At 41.1% G+C, this 23322-nt stretch overlaps 3 protein-coding genes across 6 annotated transcripts in view; all 3 read right to left on the reverse strand.

Moving 5' to 3' along the window:
• Positions 1 to 68: 68 nt before the first annotated feature.
• LOC139632150 (extracellular calcium-sensing receptor-like) lies at positions 69 to 10651 on the reverse strand. 4 transcript variants are annotated; one of them, XM_071496936.1, is made up of 10 exons: positions 10577 to 10651; positions 7007 to 7114; positions 4980 to 5116; positions 4426 to 4720; positions 4070 to 4156; positions 3510 to 3779; positions 2949 to 3155; positions 2131 to 2250; positions 1925 to 2048; positions 69 to 1831 (listed from the first exon to the last, which is right to left on the reverse strand). In XM_071496936.1, the coding sequence occupies exons 3-10, from the start codon at positions 5087 to 5089 to the stop codon at positions 918 to 920; spliced, it is 2127 nt and encodes a 708-aa protein (XP_071353037.1). In that variant the 5' UTR covers positions 5090 to 5116; positions 7007 to 7114; positions 10577 to 10651; the 3' UTR covers positions 69 to 917. The 4 variants fall into 4 exon arrangements, with proteins under 4 accessions (XP_071353037.1, XP_071353038.1, XP_071353035.1 ...); XM_071496937.1 differs by lacking the exons at positions 7007 to 7114; positions 10577 to 10651 and adding an exon at positions 2584 to 2859 and having other exon boundaries at positions 2131 to 2358; positions 4980 to 6996; XM_071496934.1 differs by lacking the exons at positions 7007 to 7114; positions 10577 to 10651 and having other exon boundaries at positions 4980 to 6996.
• Positions 10652 to 14798: 4147 nt separating this feature from the next.
• On the reverse strand, positions 14799 to 19887 carry LOC139631919 (extracellular calcium-sensing receptor-like). Its single transcript, XM_071496587.1, has 9 exons — positions 19661 to 19887; positions 18834 to 19128; positions 18586 to 18672; positions 18073 to 18342; positions 17479 to 17685; positions 17114 to 17389; positions 16400 to 16627; positions 16178 to 16301; positions 14799 to 16090 (listed from the first exon to the last, which is right to left on the reverse strand). The coding sequence occupies exons 1-9, from the start codon at positions 19885 to 19887 to the stop codon at positions 15177 to 15179; spliced, it is 2628 nt and encodes an 875-aa protein (XP_071352688.1). The 3' UTR covers positions 14799 to 15176.
• A 1802-nt stretch (positions 19888 to 21689) lies between these two features.
• The window catches only part of LOC139631926 (extracellular calcium-sensing receptor-like), a 91288-nt gene continuing 89655 nt past the window's right edge, over positions 21690 to 23322 (reverse strand). The window contains exon 10 of the mRNA XM_071496595.1: positions 21690 to 21781. The gene's annotated coding sequence lies outside the window, so the exon portion shown is untranslated. The remainder of the gene's footprint in view (positions 21782 to 23322) is intronic.

A 23322-nucleotide genomic window follows, 5' to 3' on the forward strand; every position in this document is an offset into this window, starting at 1 on the left:
TCAGCTGATTTTTCATCTGACAAATCCCACTGAAGGCACAAGCAAATTATCAGACGAACACAGCATAATGATTGGTAATGCACGTTATTTTATTGACATTTTTGTATGTCTGTCTTGCCTATGTCTATATCTTCTCTGAGACAGCATCAGTCCTTTCAGCAAATGCCCCAAAATGATATGCTTAATCTCCAGTGATGAAGAACTCTTCTGGATGTAGAAATTCATGATAATTTTATTTTGAGCCACAAGGTAAACTTTGAGAAGAGGTTGGGTTGGGCGGATGGTTCAACGACCAAACATTAGCCATGACAAGGTCTTCTAACCATAAGGTCTTTTAACCCAAACTCTAGAATCCCAAGAACTAACTAAGCCTACCCAATCAAATCCAATTGCATCGTCACATCATGAAAGGGTAGTTATCTGTTTTCAAAAGTGATTTTTAACAGTTTAATGTCCAGTTATTCTGCTGTTGCCAGAACACTCCTATTGTTCATAACAGAGAGTGGAGACAAACAACACATAATGCCAATTAGGTTTGGATGGCTTGCTGGCTAACTTTATGACATTGTATTGCCTGAACCCATTAGAGCATTATTTGTGTTTCTCTCTGTTCTAAGTGGGATTATGTAACATTTGGGTCCAAATAGTGCCACCAAGAGGCTAAAACTTACTTATTTGAACACAAACTATGATCTTTCCCTAGACCTCAGTAAGTTGTTTTAGTGCCTATACCTAACCAAACAATTACAATAGCATTGTCACATCATGAAAGGGTATGTTATCTATATTCAAAATTGTTTTTTAAAAGTTTATGTCCAGTCTTTGTCCTGTCGCCAGAATGCTCCCATGGTTCATATCAAAGAGAAGAGACAAACAACCCCTACTGTCAACTAGGTTGGAAGATTTGTTGGCTAATTTTATGACTTTGTCGTGCCTCGACCCATGATAGCTTTCTTTGTATTTCTCTCTGGTCTAAGCAGGATTATATAACATTTGGGTCCAAACAGTGCCACCAAGAGACCAAAGCTGGAAGCCAGAATAGCAAATACCTCCACTGCATCTGCATATTTGCCAGGTGAGCTGATATAAGCAGGGACAAAGGCCACCCACACAGCACAGAAGATCAGCATACTGAAAGTGATGAGTTTGGCCTCATTGAAGTTGTCAGGAAGATTCCTTGCCAGAAATGCTAACAGGAAGCTGAGGATAGCAAGTAAGCCAATATATCCAAGTAACACTGCAAAACCGATTGTGGACCCAATTACACACTCATAAACTATCTTGTCATTGTGGTATTTGGTGTTTTTATGGGGCACTGGTGAGGAAGAGACAAGCCAGGCCGTACAGATTGCTGCTTGAACAGAGGTAAGAACCAGAACTGTCCCTCTCTGCTGCACAGCACCAAACCACTTCAGACTGGCTTCTCCTCCTGGCTTTGAAGCTTTGAACACAGCCAGAACCACCATGGTTTTAACCAGTATGCATGAGACACAAAGAACAAAGCTGATCCCAAATGCTGCATGTCTCAGTTGGCATGTCCACAGTCTGGGGTGGCCAATAAACAGCAGTGAACACAGAAAACATAATTTAAGTGACAACAGCAACTGGAAACTAAGTTCAGAATTGTTTGCACGAACTATAGGTGTTTTGCGATGATAGATAAAGATCCCTAGCACAATGGCACAGACAAATGTGCCCAGCAACGAGGTGGCTGTCAAGCAGATACCCAGAGGCTCATGGTAGGACAGGAAGTCTATTTTCTTGGGAACACAGTGGTCACGCTGGGGGCTTGACCAGAAATCCTCTGAACAACTGGTGCACTCCAAGGAGTCTATGAAAAAGCGGAAGGAGATGTGGTACATTCTGGACACATAGTGAATAAAATTCTTAGAGAAAAATAAAATATTGAAACATGAACACTTACCAGTCTTATTGCTGATCTTTCCCTCAGAACAAGGGATGCAGTCAAAACAGCACTCAGGTTCCCCCTTCTTCCTGGCCGTGCGTGTACCTGGAGGACAGCTCTCACTGCACACTGATCGTGGTGGCTGTAGGATGTCATTCCTGGTTATTTTACAGTGGTAAGAATTACACTCCAAAAAGAGAGGTGTCTTAAAAATTAGAAATAACCTCTTTGGATTCAAAGTTCCAGAAGATTTTATCTTCATCAAGTGTGAGTTCTTCACCTTTAAAGGCTGACCTCTTAACTTCACCCACAGTCTGAACTTTAATTCTTCCATCAGGGAGCCACTGCCAGTTCAATATATCATAAATTGGTAAGACATCACCATTCTCATCAAATGACACTTGATCACCAAATGGTGTGGTGAAGTTGACCTTTTCCAAGTAATACACAAGCTATGGGAATAAGAGATAGAGGAAAAACCAAGAGGATAAAAAACAGACCAGACAATACTAGCCACTGCTATCACCCAGCAGGTCATTTTCAATTATCTATCTAGCATTTTACAATTGATAACCCAATATCTGAATATTTAATCATATGCACTAGGTGCTACTGCAAAAGAAATACTATGAGCACAGGATTTGGTCATATAGGTGGAGTGCAAATTGATACCACACCTGCCAGGGCTCCAGTCTTTGTAAATTAGCACAGCTGTTCCCACTGAAAGGCCCTCTCCCTGGCTCACACTGCAGCATATCATCAAGGGCATATGCCAGGGCATACACTGCCTTATAAACATTGTACTCTGGCCTGAGATTTAAAATGTCCAAGAACTCAGTCTCCACACTCTCTAGATCTTCCTGTCCAGTGCATAATGCTCCTCCTGCTTCCACCCAGCCTTCTGGTGGTGGCGCAAATCTACACTTAAATATGTATTCCCAAAATTGATTCACCTGAAACATAGTCAAATCTGCGGATTATAAACAATGACAATATATTATTCTTGCAAATATCAGATCAGATTGCGAGGTTAAACTCTCACCACATTATTTCCATAGCTATTATTGTGGTTTGGGTCAGGATGTATTTGTAACAGGAATTCCCTGAGCCCTGGTATTTCTCCTCGACGGATGGCAATTCCCAGTGTTCCACCCAGGTACGGCATGAGGTGGGGGGTCTGGAGCACAGCAGCTGAGGTCCAGGCTTCACTGGCCATCCACTGCAGGCCTGTCACATTCTGCCTCACCACCTGTATAATGAATTTTACCAAGTGTATAAATTCATACTGCCATGTCAAGTCGTATCTAGATTTCTAAATTATACACAATTTATATCGATATACTTTCCTCACTCACACAGATGAATTCCTGTTTTTTAAATAGTCGAATGAGCAAAGAGTTTACTATAATTTGTCTGAGTAAGTGATCTCACTGTCAAACCTTCCTTAACACCTTAATGTTAATTAATTCCTATGGTGCGTTTAAGCCAAATATTGTTGTAAATTACTGAACAGAATCTGTGTATTTGACTTGACTTTAAACAAAACACTACAAAAGTTGTATAATTATATCAAACTATAATTTAATTGTATTTAAAGCCCAACCTCTTCCATGAGATCAATCATGTGACTCTCATGTACAAACGCAATGACCACACGAGCTGTGGATTTCTTCATCACATTCACAATCCTCCTTAATTCATCTGGGTTGTCACCCCAGGACAAAATCTCTGTGTAGGCCAGACAACTTCCACCAGATGGACCCAGGTCAGATTGGAAGGATCGGGCAGCGTGGAGTCCATAATCATCATTACTGATCAGCAGACCTGCCCAAGTCCAGCCAAAGTGTTTTAGAATCTGAATCATAGCACGCACCTGAGTGAATAGAGAGAGGAGGAATTAGTGCACAGGCTGGAATAATGTTTCACTGCAAATACTGCTAAACAGGTTCCACAATAGACCATATTTAGTTATGCCTTTTTGGTGTTGTAATCTGACACTACACTACACAACTCCCTAAATGAGACAAATCATATTACTGATGATATACAAAAGGTATATATTAGTAGTATAGGGATGTTCTTCCTGATAATAATTTAACAGCACATTCTTTATTTGTTTTATTCTTTATTTCATGGGTTTTATCTTTGCTGATAGATTTTCACCTGGAAAGCATCACTTGGGATCGTCCTAAAGAATGATGGAAACCTTAGCCGGTCACTCAGGCAGGAACATGTGGAAAAATAACTCACCTGTGAAAAACAGATTGTACATCCTGAAACTGTTCAACACCTTTACCAGCTCTTAAATAATTACTAAATAATAATAATAATAATATAGCATCCTTTTAAAACAAAGTTACCAAGTGCTTTACAATAAAAAAACAAAGAATCAGGCCTCAAGATATAGACAAAATAAAACAATTTAAAGAACTCTAAGAAATAATATAAGTTAAGAAATAACCATACACTAAATCACAATGATACAGAAAAATAATAAATATTAAGGCAGAAAAACTTACCATAGGCACTCTGTACAAACCTAAAACCGTGGAGATTGCAATAGAATGTGAAGAAGCATCATCACCCACAATCCCAAGGACTGGAGGGGTTCCCACACAGGTATCATATAACATAACTTGCTCCTCTTGACCACTGGCTAATGACAACGCTGCACGGAATCCAATTCCAAGTTGGAGGCAGTTATCATATACACTGTATCCCATAGTCAAATTTGGTAGAAGGTTGGAGTTTCTGTTGATCTCATCAATAGCAAAAGCCATGGTCTGGGCCTGTTTGAATCCTAGAACATCAAAACTAACACATAAGATACCACTGTTTACTATTGAAAAATAATATACATAATTCATTATCTGTGAGAATATATACATGTTGCACAACTATAGAGTTTGCAAACAATGAAAGGTGTTGAATAGCAACAATCATACTAATACTTGAATGCATAACTGCAAAATGTAATTATTTCACAGTTATGTCAGATCACCAAAAATACACTCTAGTAATGAGCTTGATTTCCCCCAGTATCTGTTTTTTGCAGCATCTCTGACAGACTCACCCATGGCAGGTAGGCTGCTGTGGCTCTGAGGTAAAAGACAGGTCAGGATAAGTAGAAAAGAAGTGGATTTGAAACAGCCCACCTAGAACCACATCTCCAGCCTTGTGCATCCCATTTAGATGAAACTGTCCCTGTAACTGGCAGGAGGAGGAATAAATAGATGAGCACACAGCAGAGGAAAAGCAGGAATACAACAACATGAGCAAGAGCAAGTTGCGGTCTAAAAATGTCCACATGACTTTCCTTTGGTTTACCCCTTTTCTGAGTGCAGTCTTCACATTTCATCACTGTGTCCCCCCTTTTATTGACTTGTAGCATTGTTAATCTTCCACACCACCCATCAGGGCAGAAGAGGAAGCAGGGGCAGGGCCTAAAATGCATTTCATTTGAGATTGATTTGTACTGATGCAGAATTAATGTGTTCACCTTTGATAGCAAAGCCATATTACTAATGTTTTCAACTACTGACAATTGCATGTAAAGTATGTTTATGTCAAAAGCTAAATTGAGATTTTTCACAAGGGGGAGCCTTTGACTAGAGACAAAAGTTTATAGGAGGTTAAATTAGGGCCCAGCATTGAGGGTGCAAGAACTGTATTGTGATTTGTTTGTCAGCTATGTTTTTTTCCACACCGAAAAATAAATTGCCTTTTTGAGGGCCTAAACAAGCTGAAAAACTCATCAAACTTAGAGGCACTACTCGCCCTGTTTTACCTATACAGTACATACAGCAGTGTGTGTTCAGGGAGTTAGTGGAGGAAACATTAGAGAGACACATTTAAGCCAGACCCAGACTCAGAAGAGGAACACCAAAATCAGTGATTAGCAGACATATCAGAATGGTTGGCATTGTTAGCATCTTTTGTTTGTTTACACTGTTTGTTACCTTTCATCTGGCAGTGGCCAACACAATGTTAGTGGTTTTTCTTATGCAAACTCAGTCTTATGCAAAATAATCCCAAGGTTTTTTAATTATTTTGTGCACCCCCATCTACGCAAATTGACGGGATTGGTTCCGTAGGTTTTATGACATATGAATCTCTGCCTGTTTGAATCTGTTTTAATGAAACTGATAACTTGCAGTTGCAAGGTTAAAATACTAGTCATGACATTGACTACGTATTTCACACATGATATGTCTTGCATTATATAAAAAAAAAACATCATATGTTAACAAGGTTAAAAACTTGATTTTCATTGGAGGGGTCTTTAGGGTGGTTGATGTTGAAACAAATAAACATATATCTAGGGTTTTATCCATCCATCTATCTATCCATTTTCTATATGGTTGGGGATAGAGCCAATCCCAGCTGACATTGGGTGAGGGCAGGGTACACCTTGGACAGGTCGCCAGTCTATCACAGGGCTGACATATAGAGACTAACAACCACACACACTCACTCACACACCTACAGGCAATTTAGAGTCACCAATCAACCTAATGTGCATGTCTTTGGACTGTGGGAGGAAGCTGGCGTACCTGAAGGGAACCCATGCAGACACGGGGAGAACATGCAAACTCCACACAGAAAGGCCCAGGCCTGGGGTTCAAACCCTTCTCGCTGTGAGGCTACAGCACTAACCACTGCACCACTATGCCACCCTGTAGGGTTTTATGAACATTTTAATTTTGTTTTAATGAGATCCAACTGTTAATTGAGTTTATGATGTTCTAGAGTGAATTCCAACAATGTAGAACTGATAGTAACATTAAAAGATTCAGCTATTCAACCCACAGTGTCATTCCTCGATGTTTAGTGACTATTAAACACACAAAATGCAACTTCTGCTGCTAGGGATATCTCAATCAAAACAGTTACAAAAGACAGCATTGGGTGACATCATGAAATAGCATGGGATCATGAGAATTGCTGTCTTCACCACCATTGCTGCAAGAGTCGCACAGTTTGTATTCCTTCAGTGTCAGTCGTTCAGGAGGTTTTTACAGGGAGCCGAATCAGTGATTCACTGATGCTCCTCAGTGGACACAGAGCGTCTCTGAGTAGATGGAAACTGTGACTGCTTACCTTTTGTTTATTTGATAACTTATGAACCAGAGGTTTATACTCGCAGCTGTATTATTCATAGGGGTCTCCTCCATCCTCTCTATAACAACTGGACCAGGGGATTAAAACCTGTAAAAATGTCGAATAAAGCAGTTTCACTTTCAATATTAGTGATTCACAGATGCTCTTTGGTGGGCATCTTGGACTGGATGGGAGCTGAGCTACCTTACATTTGTCTGGCTTTTTTCTCTAATAATAGATCCAGATGCTCAATGACGAAAATCTTTCTTTCCGTTAAAATATATAATTTAAAACGACCAAGGTGTAAAATGTGTATCTTAAATTTTGAGTTTCTGGCAAGCAACCACAACACCATTGCACGAGCATGAAACAGACTGTTATCATAATTAAAATCCCATTTTTCTTTAGGTTTGAGAAGTGCTAGAAACTTTGGGATAGTGGGACAGTTTCTTGCAGGTTTCCTGTTCTCTGCACTGCCACTTTGCTGCTGTAACACTGTGAATTTCCCCACTGTGGGACTAATAAATGCAAGCTTATCTTATCTTATCTTATCTTATCTTATCTTATCTTATCTTATGTACACAACAAAAAAAAAACAAACAAACAAACAAACTATATATACTGTATATATAGACATTTTACAATGGAAAAGTTATGTATTATAACTTGCAGCACCATGCAGAAAACACACACAAACACATGAAAATAACGGAGAGGACTAAACATTCAATCTGTGTGTAACAGGCAAGATGAGGCTACAGATATCGCAGGAAGGTGTAAGTGTAGACACGCCCACATCGGGTCGTAAATCAAAACCAGCAGCAATTACCTACCACGGGTAACACCTACACGTGGGGGAATGCACACCAGGAAGCACAAGGGAGGGAGAGACCTGCGCGTTACACTAGTATATAAATGGTCGAGGTAAATTTTTGACTGGATGTGGGCGTGTCTACACCTACACCTTCCTGCAATATCTGTAGCCTCATCTTGCCTGCTACATTCTGCCCCTTCTTTTTTTTAATTGGCGACCCGACAATTTGCTACAACCAGGGTCTAAAAATGGCTGGAAAAGTGCTAGCGCCCAGTATCTTTGTAGCCCCATTAGCTCTACCCCCAAGTGCCACTGGCAAATGATGAGGATTAGGGTGTGTGCCAGCTGTTGTACGGGTTGAGCGTCTTACCACTTGAGGGCCAAGGGCTGAGCAAGAACTGGTAATAGGAAGTGTCATGGATGTGGCTGCAGTTTGTTGAGCTGGTGCCTTTTCAGATGGGGTCTGTGCTCCAGCTGACTGTGGGTTATTAGCTGGGGGCAGGCGTCTAACCACCACCCACCGAGCAGCATCCTCAGTGTTAGGGTGCCGGTGATGAGAGATACAGTGTATGTGCCTGTGATAAATGTAGGAGAGACAGATGTCCTGCTTCACCCCTGCTGCCCCATTGGACTTTTGAGTCAGGCACAGGTCATTAGCCTGCCAGAGGGAGTCTCCACTCTATAACATAACCCTGGTGAGGTTACAGCCACTGTTTCTGCACAAGAAGGTCAGGCTAGCCCAGTCAGACAGCCCATTGAGTCACTGGATTTGTCAGCACTTTCAGAACCAGACCAGGGAAAGGTTAGGTCCATGTTACTTGAACAAATGTTACAGGCAAGGTGAGGCTACAGATATTGCAGGAAGGTGTAAGTGTAGACACACCCACTTCCGATCGTAAATTGACCGAGATCATTTATATACTAGGGTAACGCGCAGGTCTCTCCCTCCCTCTCTGCTTCCTGGTGTGCATTCCCCCACGTGTAGGTGTTACCCGTGGTAGGTAATTGCAGCTGATTTTAATGTTTTACTGTTATGCAGTATCACTGTCTTTATGTTCTGTTCTCTTTTCGTTTCTTTTCCTTAATGCACCAGTGGCCTGCTCTGTGTCACCGTTGATGCAACGAGCAGTGTGTTAAGGCATCAATAGTCCGGTGGAGGTAAAAGCTGCCCTGGTATTTCTGTTGCTATATATTTTGTGTTGTTTTGTTGGTGGCCTAAACATTTTTATTTCTTTGCAGGTTGGTTTCCCACTGCTGTTTTGTTTAGATAGGAATTGCCTCATTTAATTAGTGGTTGGGTTAGTTATATTGTTTTGCCTAGTTATATTTAGTTTGCTTTGTTGTTTATGTCTATTGTTTTACTGGCTATTGGTGCTGTTTTCATTTTGTTCAGTTTTGTGTGTTTTGTTTAGTTTTAAGTTTATTTAGTTGCAATTAAATATATAAGTTTTTTTTTTTTTTTTTTTCTTCCCTTTTTTTGAGCATGTGCTGTGGGGGCAGCGTGGCAGGCCTGACGGTGGAGGGTCTGGTGGCAGGGCTTCTCATCTATACTTCACATCCCCCTTGATTTCATGTGTTTGGTAATTCTTTGCACCTCCTCCACATCTTATATTAAACCAGAAGAAACTATATTTGGAAGGTGAAGCTGAAGAAGAGTGAGGAGTGGATCTGATCCACCCTTACTCTATTCTTACTCTCAGGCTAGTCCTCGTGTGTGGTACAGTCTGTTGATCAAGGCATACCCTGTTTATGTCTATGTCTCTATGTTCCTCTAAACAGAACCATAATTTGAAAAATTATGACATCATGTTGTATTAAAAAAGACTTGATACAAGTGATTGACATCATAAACGCATTAGGAAATTAGGAATTTTTGCAACCAGTGGAGTTGCCCCATGATTGTCATTAGAATGCAGGTTTAAGGCACTTCCGCCTTTGCTTCTCTTTTCAGACCCAGAGTCTACATCCATCTTTATATACTGTACAGTCTATGGTTGTGACATTGGCTTTCCCATTCAGCTTGCACAGCCATTGTCCCACATGTCCCACACATGAAATCCAACCGCGACAGATGAAGAGCCTTCCCAAGTAGTCGCTACACCACCATGGCGTGTGTGTGCATCAACAGCAGACACAGCCAGACGCAGGTGAAATCTGACCTAGTAGGAGAACTTGGGCACATGTACTTTAACTACTATTTCTCCAATTGTGTTCTGTAACCCACACGCTCTGCTCATCCGCTGCCCGTCCCTCTACACCTCCCCTGGACTCTACATTGTGTTTTGATGTAATATTTGTGGAGGAGTGTTGTGCGGAAAGAAAGGAGGCCCAAGACGCTGGGTTTGGGATTGTGACCGAGGCCGTAGGTGAGCATTTATTTCAAACAGTCTGCATGTGCTCTCTAGCACCGTTTACCCTCTCTACCACCGTTTAAACGTAAACTTTTTAATAACTATATCTCTGAACCAAGCAACAATTAGCATCTACAAAAATAATAAAAGATATGCTCCGTGGCGTTTACACAGACTTCAATTTATACTTGTTTACCACATGCTAGTTTGGTTTATGGCACGCTAGCAGCCATGACCAATACTTTGCCAATCCCGTCAAACAATTAAAGTACATGTCATAAATGTCCAAATGTACAGCAAACTGTTACTGGAAACATAAATAAACACAAAGCATCAAAACTGTAGTGGGTGGATTTTCTAACACATTTAGATGGGAAAATATGGGACACAGTTAACAACGCTTACCTTGCGGGGTAAGGAAAAGTGAACTGTGAACAAGTATAGCGCCCACATGGACTTGACCATAACGCTACGGTGTCCTGGAAGGACATCTTGCTAAACTCCTATCACATAGACAGCGCAGCAGCGACACCTTGTGTCAAAATTAGGCAACTGCCTTACATGTCCTTGTTGCTATCAATCTTTTGGGAGGACAGAGAGGTCCCCTACAATATTTGAGTGAACCTGTTTGCAGCATGTTTGGGATCAAGTCATATTAGATAATTCCAATGTGTCCTTACAGCAGCTACATTCAAGACAACATATTTTGGTGTGCTACCATTTCACTGACTGAGAGGGTGGGGCTATCTGCAGGATCATGTCATGTCAGATCAGTTATCAGTGCTGTCAATCCAGATCGTAAGCATGGCTGAAAGTTCAGTATTTCAGATGACTGTCTTTCCTCCATTGCCTGAACTTCAGCATACATAACTTAATTTTGCCAATGCCAACACATTTCGGAGTTTGTAGATATCATGCCACCAAGAAAGAGACATCAGAAGCCTTTTCACCACCCAGAGCTTAAGTAATAGGTAGTAAAATAACTAGTCAGCAGCCACATTGATTTAATATGAAAACATTCTGGCCACATAATGTCATCAGCCTGATGTAATTAGATTGAGGCACCCTCTAAACTCAACTCAAATCTTTTTTCTGAGGATCATGCTTTGGACCCCATGAGGTAGGAGGCAGTACTTTCAAGGATGAACTAAATGAACTGCGATACAATCTCATGCTCTTTTACAGTGAATGGTTGAGAGATATTTATTGTGAATATCAGCAGGATGGACTGCACAAGGCACACAGGGAAGGTTCTTGACCTGAGTGGCTCAAAAATTATCCTTTTTATTGAGCCTGTCTCCCAGTCTGCTAGTATTAGGCCTGCTAACCCTCAGCCTGTTTCCTTAACGTGTCTCCTTGCCAGGTAGCATCAGGACTGCTAGCTTCCAGCATGCTTACTAACTAGTTTCCTTGTGTGCATCCCAGTCAGCTAGCCTTCAGTCTGCCAGCCATCAGCCACCCTCTTGCCCAGACCGTGGCTCTGAAAATATTTTGCTTGCAGCCAGGTCCAGCAGCCACAGCCTCTACTAGTCTCTAGTCAGTTTCCTAGTGAACCCAGTGAACAGTGAACCCAGAGTTGCCAGGCCTCTTTGCACATTGGGTGATCTCCTGTCTGATTTGGACCTGGAAAACTATGAGCTGTCTCCTCTCTGGTGAACACGCCTAGCATTTAACCTGCAAACATTTTAGGAGTTGGTGCCGCTACGACAAAGAAAAGGTCACGGAGATGTGAATTCCCCAAGCAGCATCAGCCCCACCTATCCAGAGCATCCACTAACCAGTGACCATGAGCCTCTGCTACCCAGCATCCCGGGTATGCTATGCCTTCCTGTTCCTTAGACAACCAGCCCAGCCGACACCTTGCCTGTGCCAGTGTTGTAGGTCCCAGTTGACATCTGAGCAGTAGACTCATGAACAGATGAACCCAAGAACCCATCTGTCAGAGGTCCTGCCAACTTCAGCTCCTTGTTCCCAGTTGGTAGTCCGGCCATTTCCCAGCTCCTGATCTTCCATCGGCAGCCTGGCCAACTGCAGCTCCTGGTCCCCAGTCAGTGGCCCAGCCAACTCCAGCCCCTGATCTTCCATTGGCTGTCTGGTTGTCTTCAGCTCCTGATCTCCTGTCGGCACTGCTCTCAAACTCAGCCTCCGGAGTGACCCGGTCTTCACTGTTGCCCTCAGTCTGTATGCACAGTCTCTGTCCCCAGCCCCATTTTTGTGCTCACTGCCACTATGTGGCCCCTGAGCCCATGGTTTCCCACTCCATCCCTAGCCTCCTGCCCTGTGTCCACCATCGACTTGTCTTTTAGACCCCATTCCAACAAGGCTGTTCAAAGAAGTTTTTCCTTTAATCGACACCTCTATATCAAGTCTGATTAACTTATCTTTATCAACTGGTTATGTACCGCAGGCTTTTAAAGTTGCAGTAATTAAACCTCTACTTAAAAAGCCTACTTTTGATCCAGATGTTTTAGCCAATTATAGACCCATATCCAACCTCACCTTTATTTCCAAAATCCTTGAGAAGGTCGTTGCAAACCAGTTATGTGATTATTTGCACAGAAATGGTTTGTTTGAAGATTTTCAGTCAGGTTTTAGAGTCCATCATAGCACAGAAACAGCTCTGGTTAAGGTTACCAATGATCTCCTCATAGCCTCAGACAATGGACTTGTCTCTATACTTGTCCTGCTAGATCTTAGTGCTGCATTTGACACCATCGATCATAAGATTCTATTACAGAGACGAGAGTATATGGTCGATATTAAAGGAACCAGATAGACTCCAGTTTGTTCATGTTAATAATGACTCTTCTATCAACACAAAAGTCAGTCATGGAGTTCCACAAGGTTCTGTGCCAGGACCAATACTTTTCAGTCTATATATGCTTCCTCTAGGAAACATTATTAGGAGGCACCAGATAAATTTCCATTGTTATGCAGATGACACCCAGCTGTACTTATCCATGAAGCCAGGTGAGACTAACCAGGTAGCCAAGCTTCAGGTGCGTCTTAAGGACATAAAAACCTGGATGACCAGTAATTTCTTACTCTTAAATTCGGACAAAACTGAAGTTATTGTAATTGACCCAAAACACCTCAGAGATACACTATGTGATAATATACTGACTCTGGATGACATTACCTTGGCCTCCATCGCTACAGTAAGAAACCTTGGTTTCATTTTTGACCAGGATTTGTCCTTTACTTCACATATAAAGCAAGTCTCTAGGACAGCCTTCTTCCACCTGTGCAATATTGCAAAAATCAGACCCATTCTGTGTCTAAAGGATGCTGAAAAGCTAGTTCATGCATTTGTTACCTCAAGACTGGACTACCGTAACTCTTTATTGTCAGGATGTCCCAAAAATTCAGTAAAAAGCCTCCAATTGATCCAAAATGCGGCAGCACGAGTACTAACAGGAACTAGGAAACGAGATCACATCTCTCCTGTGTTAGCTTCTCTGCATTGGCTCCCTGTAAACTCCAGGATAGAATGTAAAATCCTCCTCCTCACCTACAAAGCCATTAATGGTCAGGCACCATCGTACCTTGGAGAGCTTATAGTTCCCTATTTTCCCAATAGGACACTTCGCTCTCTAAATGCAGGTCAACTTGTGGTTCCCAGAGTTTGTAAGAGTAGAATGGGGGGCAGAGCCTTCAGCTATCAGGCTCCTCTCCTGTGGAACCAGCTCCTAGTGTGGGTTCGGGAGGCAGACACCCTCTCTACCTTTAAGATCAGGCTTAAAACTGTCCTGTTTAGTAAAGCTTATAGTTAGGGCTGACTCGGGTATGTCCTGACCCATCCCTTAGTTATGCTGCTATAGAGCTAGACTGCTGGGGGATTCCCATGATTCACTGGGCGCTCTCTCTCTATCTCTGTCTCTCTCTCACTCTCTCTCGATTACTTTATGCCATTAAGTATTTTTTTTCTCTCCCGTAGTTTGTGCTTCTCCTCTCTCTCCCTCTCTCTGTCCTCATTCTGCAGGTATCTCTGCCTCTGGAGCAGCAGGATCCAGATCCACCACTACTCATCATTAAAGTGCCTTGAGATAATGTATATTATCATTTGGCGCTATACAAATAAAATTGAATTGAATTGAATTGGCTCCTTACCCTCTCCATTTTGTGCAGTTCCCCCAGTGTCTCCTTATGCTTTGGTTCTTTTTTCCTGGTTATTCATCAAGTATCTGTTTTCTGTTAATGTTCCAGAGTTTTTGACTTAGTTTAATTAATTTTGTTTTCTGCCGCCCCTGGTTTGCACTTTGCCTCTCCATCTAAGTAAGATTCATGTTTTTCCTTGGGTGAATAAATCTTTCAGTTCAGCTAGCCCTGTCTTTTTGTCTGCATCTGGGTCCAGTTTTCCTGCAAATGTGACATGGATATCTCGCCACTCAGGGTTACTTCTTCTTCAAGGTTTCTTCTCTCGAATCCCACAGAATGTACAAATAAATCATCAGCCAAAAAAAGCACAGTAAGTACTAATGTAAATTATTTTTTATTTACTTTTTTCTATTTCAGTCCAGATGTTACCCATAGTTACATTTTATTGTCAGATGACCTCTAGGAGGCAGGTGAGACAGCATCGGTTGTTTAAGGTAATATGTCCTGAAATTATATACTATATGCTGAGGTTCAAGTAAGAAAGCCCTCGACCAGTTGTAGAAATTAATAATGTTGTTATAGAGCCACAAAGTCAACTTAGGGAGGAGGTCAGGATGGATGGATGGGTCAACAAAACATAACAACGGCAATGACAAACCCCAGCCTCAAGGAAATACTTATTTGAACACAAAACATGATCTTTCCCTAGACCTCAGGAAGTTGTTTTAGTGCCTATACCTAACCAAACAATGACAATAGCATTGTCACATCATGAAAGGTTAAGTTTTTCAAAAGTGATTTATGTCCAGTCTTTCACCTGTCACCAGAATGCTCCTATGGTTCATATCAAAGTGTAGAGACAAAAAACCCCTACTGTCAACTAGGTTGGAAGATGTGTTGGCTAATTTTATGACTTTGTGGTGTCTCGACCCATGATAGCTTTCTTTGTATTTCTCTCTGGTCTAAGCAGGATTATGTAACATTTGGGTCCAAACAGCGCCACCAAGAGACCAAAACTGGAGGCCAGGATAGCAAATACCTCCACTGCATCTGCATATTTGCCAGGTGAGCTGATATAAGCAGGGACAAAAGCCACCCACACAGCACAGAAGATCAGCATACTGAAAGTGATGAGTTTGGCCTCATTGAAGTTATCAGGAAGATTCCTTGCCAGAAATGCTAACAGGAAACTGAGGATAGCCAGTAAACCAATATAGCCCAGTAACACTGCAAAACCAATTGTGGACCCAACTACACACTCATAAACTATCTTGTCATTGTGGTATTTGGTGTTTTTATAAGGAGCTGGTGAGGAAGAGACAAGCCAAGCAGTGCAGATTGCTGCTTGAACAGAGGTAAGAACCACAACTGTCCCCCTCTGCTGCACAGCACCAAACCACTTCAGACTGGCTTCACCTCCTGGCTTAGAGGCCTTGAACACAGCCAGAACCACCATGGTTTTGACCAGGATGCATGAGACACAAAGAACAAAGCTGATACCAAATGCTGCATGTCTCAGCTGGCACGTCCACAGTCTGGGACGGCCAATAAACAGCAGTGAGCAGAGGAAACATAGTTTAAGTGAGAACAAAAGCTGGAAACTAAGTTCAGAATTATTGGCACGTACAATAGGTGTTTTGCGATGATAGATAAAGATCCCTAGGACAACAGCACACATAAATGTGCCCAGCAGTGAGGTGGCTGTCAAGCAGATACCCAGAGGTTCGTGATAGGAGAGGAACTCTATTTTCTTGGGAACACAGTGGTCACGCTGGGGGCTTGACCAGAAATCCTCTGGACAACTGGTGCACTCCATGGAGTCTTAAATAAAACGGAAGATGGTGAGATACATTCTTCCCACATTGTAAATAAAATTCTTAATAAAACTATTGAATAACAAATACCCACCACTCTTATTATTAATCTTTCCCTCAGAACAAGGGATGCAGTCAAAACAGCACTCAGGTTCCCCCTTTTTTCTGGCCATGCGGGTACCTGGAGGACAGCTCTCACTGCACACTGACCGGGGTGGCTGTAGAGAGAAAGATATCTGTTATTTTACTCCTTTATACTGGTATAATTAGTTATCCACAGGCCATACAAAAAGGAGTCTAAAAAAGGAGAAGTAACCTCTTTGGATTCAAAGTTCCAGAAGATTTTATCTTCATCAAGTGTGAGTTCTTCACCTTTGAAGGCTGATTTCTTAACCTCACCCACATTCTGAACTTTAATTCTTCCATCAGGGAGCCACTGCCAGTTCATGATATCATAGATTGGTAAGACATCACCGTTCTCGTCAAATGCCACTTGATCACCAAATGATGTGGTGAAGTTGACCTTTTCCAAGTAATACACAAGCTATGGAAATCAGAATGAGGTATAGAGGAAAAACCAAAAACGTCAGATGAAAAAACAAATTCCATTCTTTATGACCATGGTGAACAAATCAGGACCTAATATTCCTGTGAATATAATATCATTTGTCCAGGTCATAGTATCTCAAAGGAGATTTAAAACTCCTTTGAGAGGACCTAATATTACACATATTATACTTACATCCACAGGAAATCATTAAAAATTCCAGCAAAGCATTTTCTTTAAAGTAATGTCACATGACCTAAAATTACATCTACCTAGTGACAGAAGATTGTTCTCTATGAACTGATAATAGTCACTGCTGTCACCCAGCAGTAGGGAAAATCTTTTCAGCTATCTATCTAGCATTTTACAATTGATAATCTCATAGCTTTGTACTTAATCGTATACACTATATGCTACTGTGCAAGAAATATTATGAGCAGTATATAGTCACATAAACAAGTGGAGTGCAAACTGATATCACACCTGCCAAGGCTCCGGTGCTTGTAAATCAGCACAGCTGTTCCCGATGAAAGGCCCTCTCCCTGGCTCACACTGCAGCATTTCGTGAAGGGCATATGCAAGGGCATACACTGCCTTATACACATTGTACTCTGGCCTGAGATTTAAAGTGTCCAAAAACTCACTCTCCACATTCTCTAGATTTTCCTGTCCAGTGCATAATGCACCTCCAGCCTCTGCCCAACCTGCTGGTGGTGGTGCAAATCTACACTTAAATATGTATTCCCAAAATTGATTCACCTGAAACATAGTCAAATCTGCGGATTATAAACAATGACAATGTATTATTCCTGCAAAAACCAGATCAGATTGGAAGGTTAAACTCTCACCATGTTATTTCCATAGCTGTTATTGTGGTTTGGGTTAGGACGTATTTGTAGCATGAATTTCCTGAGCCCTGGTATTTCTCCTCGACGGATGGCAATTCCCAGTGTTCCACCCAGGTACGGCATGAGGTGGGGGGTCTGGAGCACAGCAGCTGCTGTCCAGGCTTCACTGGCCATCCACTGCAGGCCTGTCACATTCTGCCTCACCACCTGCACATTAGCATTATACCGGATACATAAATTCATACTGTATGCCAACAGAGTAGTTTCTAGTCTCTGCAGCTGTTACATTCACAGGTGCAATCCTTTGTTTTATACAATAGTATGACTAAGTTAGCCTAATTTCTGAACATTTGCACGGCACGATTTCAAGCACACTGAGAGCAGAGAGGGCTGGTAAAAACTTGCTGCTGAAGTTGTGGCCAATTTGCCTGATTGCCAATCTTACTATGCTTATATGTGATTGTAAATATTTATATATATTATAATATATTTAAATCTTTTAGTTTGACAGAAAAAAAAACAAAACAAACAAACAAAAAAAACCAAGTTATATAATTATATTAAGCTCTAATCAGGTTGTATTTTTAGCCCAACCTCTTCCATGAGATCAATCATATGACCCTCATGTGCAAAAACAATGACCACACGAGCTGTGGATTTCTTTATCACATCCACAATCCTCCTTAGTTCAGACGGGTTGTCACTCCAGGGCAAAATCTCTGTGTAGGCCAGGCAACCTCCACCAGATGGACCCAGGTCAGATTGGAAGGATCGGGCAGCATGGAGTCCATAATCATTATCACTGATCAGCAGACCTGCCCAAGTCCAGCCAAAGTGTTTTAGAATCTGAATCATAGCACGCACCTGAGAATACAGAGAGGAGGGATTAGTGCACAGGCTGGAATAATGTTTCACTGAAATCCAGTTAAACAGGTTCCACAATGGACCATGTTTGATTATTGCCTTTCAGTGATGTTATCTGACAACATACATCTTGTCAATGACACATCGAATGTGACTGGTACACAAAATATACAGTTTTAATACAGAACAGGACATACTTCCTGAAAACTACTATTCCTTTTTTTCCATTTAGTTGATTTTCACCTGGAAAGCATCACTTGGGATCGTCCTAAAGAAGGATGGAAACTTTTGCCGGTCACTCAGGCAGGAACATGTGGAGTAATGACTCACCTGTGAAGAACAGACTGTATATCCTAAAACCATTCAATGTAATTTCCATGTCTGTCAGGTTTGTAAGGCTGACCCCTTCACGTTTACAACTGACTTTAAATTTGAATTTAAATCAAAATGATTAAAAGATAATTAATAGATAGTAAGGCAGAAAAACTTACCATTGGCACTCTGTACAAACCTAAGACGTTGGAGATTGCAATAGAACGTGTAGAGGAATCATCACCCACAATCCCTAGAACTGAAGGTGTTCCTATACAGGTCTCATATAATGTAATTTGCTCCTCTTGACCACTGGCTAATGACAGTGCTGCACGGAATCCAATTCCAAGTTGGTTGCAGTTATCATACAAACTGTATCCCAGAGTCACATTAGGTAGCAGGTTGGAGTTTCTGTTGATCTCATCAATAGTAAAAGCCATGGTCTGGGCCTGTGTGAAGCCTAAAACATCAAAACTAATACATAGAAGACCACTGTTTACTACTAATAAATATAACATTATACACCAATTGCAAATATACATGTTGGACAACTACAGATCTTGTAAGCAATGCAGACAGTTGAATTGCAACAACCATAATAATACTTAATCAAAAAATAAACAAAGAAGCCTGTGCAAAAAAGCAATATGGTTAAAGTGGCACAAATGCACAATGCATTTATTTAACACTAAATTTCTTATATGTATAACAGTGATATTTAAAATGCCATAAATATGCATTGTAATTCACAGTAATATCAGATTGTAAATAACAAAAACAAAAATATCATCTACTAAATCTACAGATTTAGCAAATAATGAAGACAGTTTAACAGCAACAACCATTATTATACTTGAATGAAAAAATAAATAAAAGTGCAAAAAGGTAATATGGTTAAAATGTCAAATACAAAATGGAATCCTTTCACAGATATGCATGATTATCAAAAATACATTAGGCTTGATTTTCCCTAGTTTCTGCTTTCTGTGGTTCCTGACAGACTCACCCATGGCAGGTAGGCTGCTGTGGCTCTGAGGTAAAAGACAGTTCAGGAAAGGCTGCAAAAAAGTGGATTTCAAACAGTCCACCTAGAATTACATCCCCAGCCTTGTGCATCCCATTTAGATGAAACCGTCCCTGTAACTGGCAGGAGGATGAAAAAGGAGAGATTACAGCTGAGGAAAGGCAGGAATACAACAGCATGAGCAAGTTGGTGTCTACAATGACCCTCATGACTTCCCTCTGGTTTATGCCTTTCCTGAGCCCAGTTATTAAGTTTTATCACGATGATATCATCTTTTATTGACTTGCAGTTCTGTTTAATCTCCCACACCGCCTATCAGGGCAGAAGAGGATGTAGGGGCAGGTACAAGTTTGCTTTGTACTGAGGCAGAATTAATGTGTGCGATATTGATAACATCTCTCCAAGGCATGTTGGCATCCCTTCCAAAGCACAATGAGGTCGACTAAAAATTGCATGACGATCACATTATGTCTGTATTAGTTTATTTGAATGTCATGTTGAATATATTTAAGGATATGTACTGTATGTTAAGTTGTATATAAAGTAGACAGATTACTTAACTACTTCCCTTAATACAAGTTTTCCTCTGCCTTGCTCTGCAGGTTAATACCAGAGCGGATAAATGTATCTATTAGTAGAGTAACTTTGCACTGAGTACAATCCCAAATTTATTTGCATGAGAAGTGTACAAAATTAAACTTTTCAAATTCTCAAATCAGCCCTCAGTGTGAGTGTGTAATTGTTTTCCTTTCTGCCTCGTTTTCTTTTCCTGCCTTTGTGATTGTCTGCCCCATCCTAATGTGTTTCACTTGTGTTCTGTTATCCCAGCTTCCCTTGTGTATTTGTGTATTTAGTTAGAGTTTCCCTGATGTTTTATTGTACTCATGTGATTGTTACTGAGTTTTGCTGACCCTGGTTTAGACTGATGTCGTGTCCTTTCAAAACATGTTTTACAATCTGGCAAGCTATCTGAGTGGCCTTCCACCTGTTCACTGCTGGTCTTAGTGTCTGGCAAGGTCAGCTAACTCTTGGTGGTGTGTTGTACCTCGGCCATGGGTGTGTACATAGTCAGGGTACCCATGTAGAATATAAATGACTGGTGATGATTTTCCAGTACATTTTCAGTGGTGAGCTAGCTCAGTTGTTCTCAAAGGAGTCCTTGAGTGGGTTCCTTGTCATGGGTTTCAAAAACTTTTTGTAATAAAACATCTATAAGCAAAAATCTTATCAAATGGGGTTCGTGGTCTAATTTGTGCCATTTGATGTGAAAAAGTTTGAGAACCACTGATCTCGCTCATATGACAGACAGGAGTCCCGCCATACACCAATATGTTCCTATCTGTGGAAGTCTGATTTTAAAATAAGTGCAGTCTATACCTTGTTATGCTTATAAATCATTGCTTACATGCTCAGTTAATTAAGAAATTATGACAAATGGATCACAAGAATTTTTGCTCATTATCTTCAACATTAACAACAAAAGTTATAAAGTTTAATGCCATGTGCTGTTAGAAATTATTTATAAAAGCCGGTTGGGGTCACAAGATTTCTCTCTCTCTTGCTTGCAGAGGCCAAGGCCAATTTGCTTTTGCTGCACATTTTGGCCTGTTGGAGCACTGTTGCCCCTTTTTGAACTGCCTTGCCTCGTGGAGGCATCCATGTCCCTGTTTGCTTCGGCCTGTCGGCCTTCTTAGCCTTGTGCTTTTTTTATTGTGTGTGTGAATGATAGATGTTAATTTGGGGGGTGGAATTTATATGTGTGTATATTTTGTTGTGTGTGTCTACTCGCCTTATGTGAGTGTCCACATGTAATTGTTAAGTTTAGATGTGTTAGGGTTTATTTGATTTTGTTTTGTTCTGTGGGAATTTAAGTTGCCTTTTTTTGTGTGGTTAGGAGGTTTGATTTAGTTGTTTGTGTTTTTTTTGGTGTTTCTATATCTTTAATTGTGTTTCTGTGTCCTCTCAGAGGATGAAACTACAGTGGGGGGATTGGTATCCCTGGTGGCGGCATCTCCTCCCTGTGTGTTGTGTGTGTGTTTTCACCGCAGGTTGATTTTCACTATTGTGAGTGTGTGTGTGTCACGAGTGTTTGGGGTGACTTTCCTGGGACCCCTCTTACCCCCTGGACTACTGGTAGGCCTCCGCCATGCCATTTGATACCTTTTATTATTTGATATGTTTAATAAAGTAATTCTGTAATTTGTATCTCGTCTCTGCCCCGTTGTATGACAGACCTGAGTGCCTTAAAGATTGTAATAGTTCCCTGGGTGAAATTCCCAGGGTGGTGTTGTCTGGCAGAATTGAGCTAAGGTTAGAGTGTATCAATTGGTTAATGTACAACCCCGGCCGCCACACATACTTTCCTGAGACTCAGACTTTGGGCCTGACAGGGTTAGGTATGGGTTTTCCCCAGACTGTAGCAGTGTCACTGCGGGGAGTTCCGTGAACTACCGAGTGGGAACGTTCCGCGGAAAGTTCTGAGGCAAAAGTTCAGCAGACGTTCAGTTTGTGTATGAATTTATGTATAGAATAAAAGCCACATTTTTTACTCTTGGAATTGTTATTTTCATTGAAAAGATTCACACCAGCTCAAAATATTAATGAAGTTGTAAAGTTGCTTAGTGACGAGGGTTGCCTTTGTGCTGCGTTTACAGTACTGTCACAACCTTATGTAAAACCTATGATTACAGTAGATCGTTTGAAATGGACTTTAAGGGAGAATGAGGATGAATTGTGCAAGAAGCAGGCTAATAATCAGACTTGATTCCCTTTTAGTTTCACTCTATTTCCTAATCGCAAAACATTATTATTCAATAATCACAAAACATTTATTATACTGACTAAAGAAGCAGATGTTGGAAGCCACCAACAGGACGTCAGCCACCTTAGCACCTGGGAAACAGTAAGTCAAAGTTGATCTTCACCTGACATGCTTCACTATTGAATCACCAATTACAAGGTTGGAGGAGAAGCGAGAGGGGGCAGATGAGGTTGGATGAACAGGGAATATGGCCAGAGTAAAATTCAGCTTTAAACGACAAGGTGTGGGGCAAGAGGATATAATCAGTGGGGAGGTCTGCAATGGAGATCCACTGAACTCACTTTAAGGAGGCTGCAGATTGTCAGTCACAGGGGGGAAGTCATGTAAGTCATGTTTTTTGCATCTCCCTCCTCAGCTAATGGCCACCAGTGTTAGTATTTCTTTTGTATTTAGTTACATTAAGACACTACACATAGTCCTTTGTTTTCATATTACACATTTCATTCAATGTTGGCATTTTGTTTTATAATTTGGGTGCACACAATTATTTAACATTCTGTTACATGGTTTTATTTTGAACACTTACCTTTCTTGTTCTTACCGAGCTCCTCGGGCAAAAGGCCAGAAGCCTGGGAAAGAGGGCCTTTTATGGGAGCCCACAGTGGAGGAGGCCAAAAGGATAGGATGTGATGTCTTTAAGTTTTTTTATTTGGATTTGTTAAACTTAAAGTTAATTCTTAAGTTAGTTCCTTTTGTGAAAGTAGTTTGTTAGGTTATTTATGTTTAGATATTTAAGTTTCCTCAGTGTTAAATGCTGGTAGTGTGTTCAATGTCCCCTTGGCTGGTTGGCAGAGACATACAATTGCAAGATGATAATTCTAGT

This window comes from Trachinotus anak, unplaced genomic scaffold, assembly GCF_046630095.1.
Source record: "Trachinotus anak isolate AG129_WGS33_773 ecotype Australia unplaced genomic scaffold, CSIRO_AGI_Tana_v1 ptg000014l, whole genome shotgun sequence".
Lineage (NCBI taxonomy): Eukaryota > Metazoa > Chordata > Actinopteri > Carangiformes > Carangidae > Trachinotus > Trachinotus anak.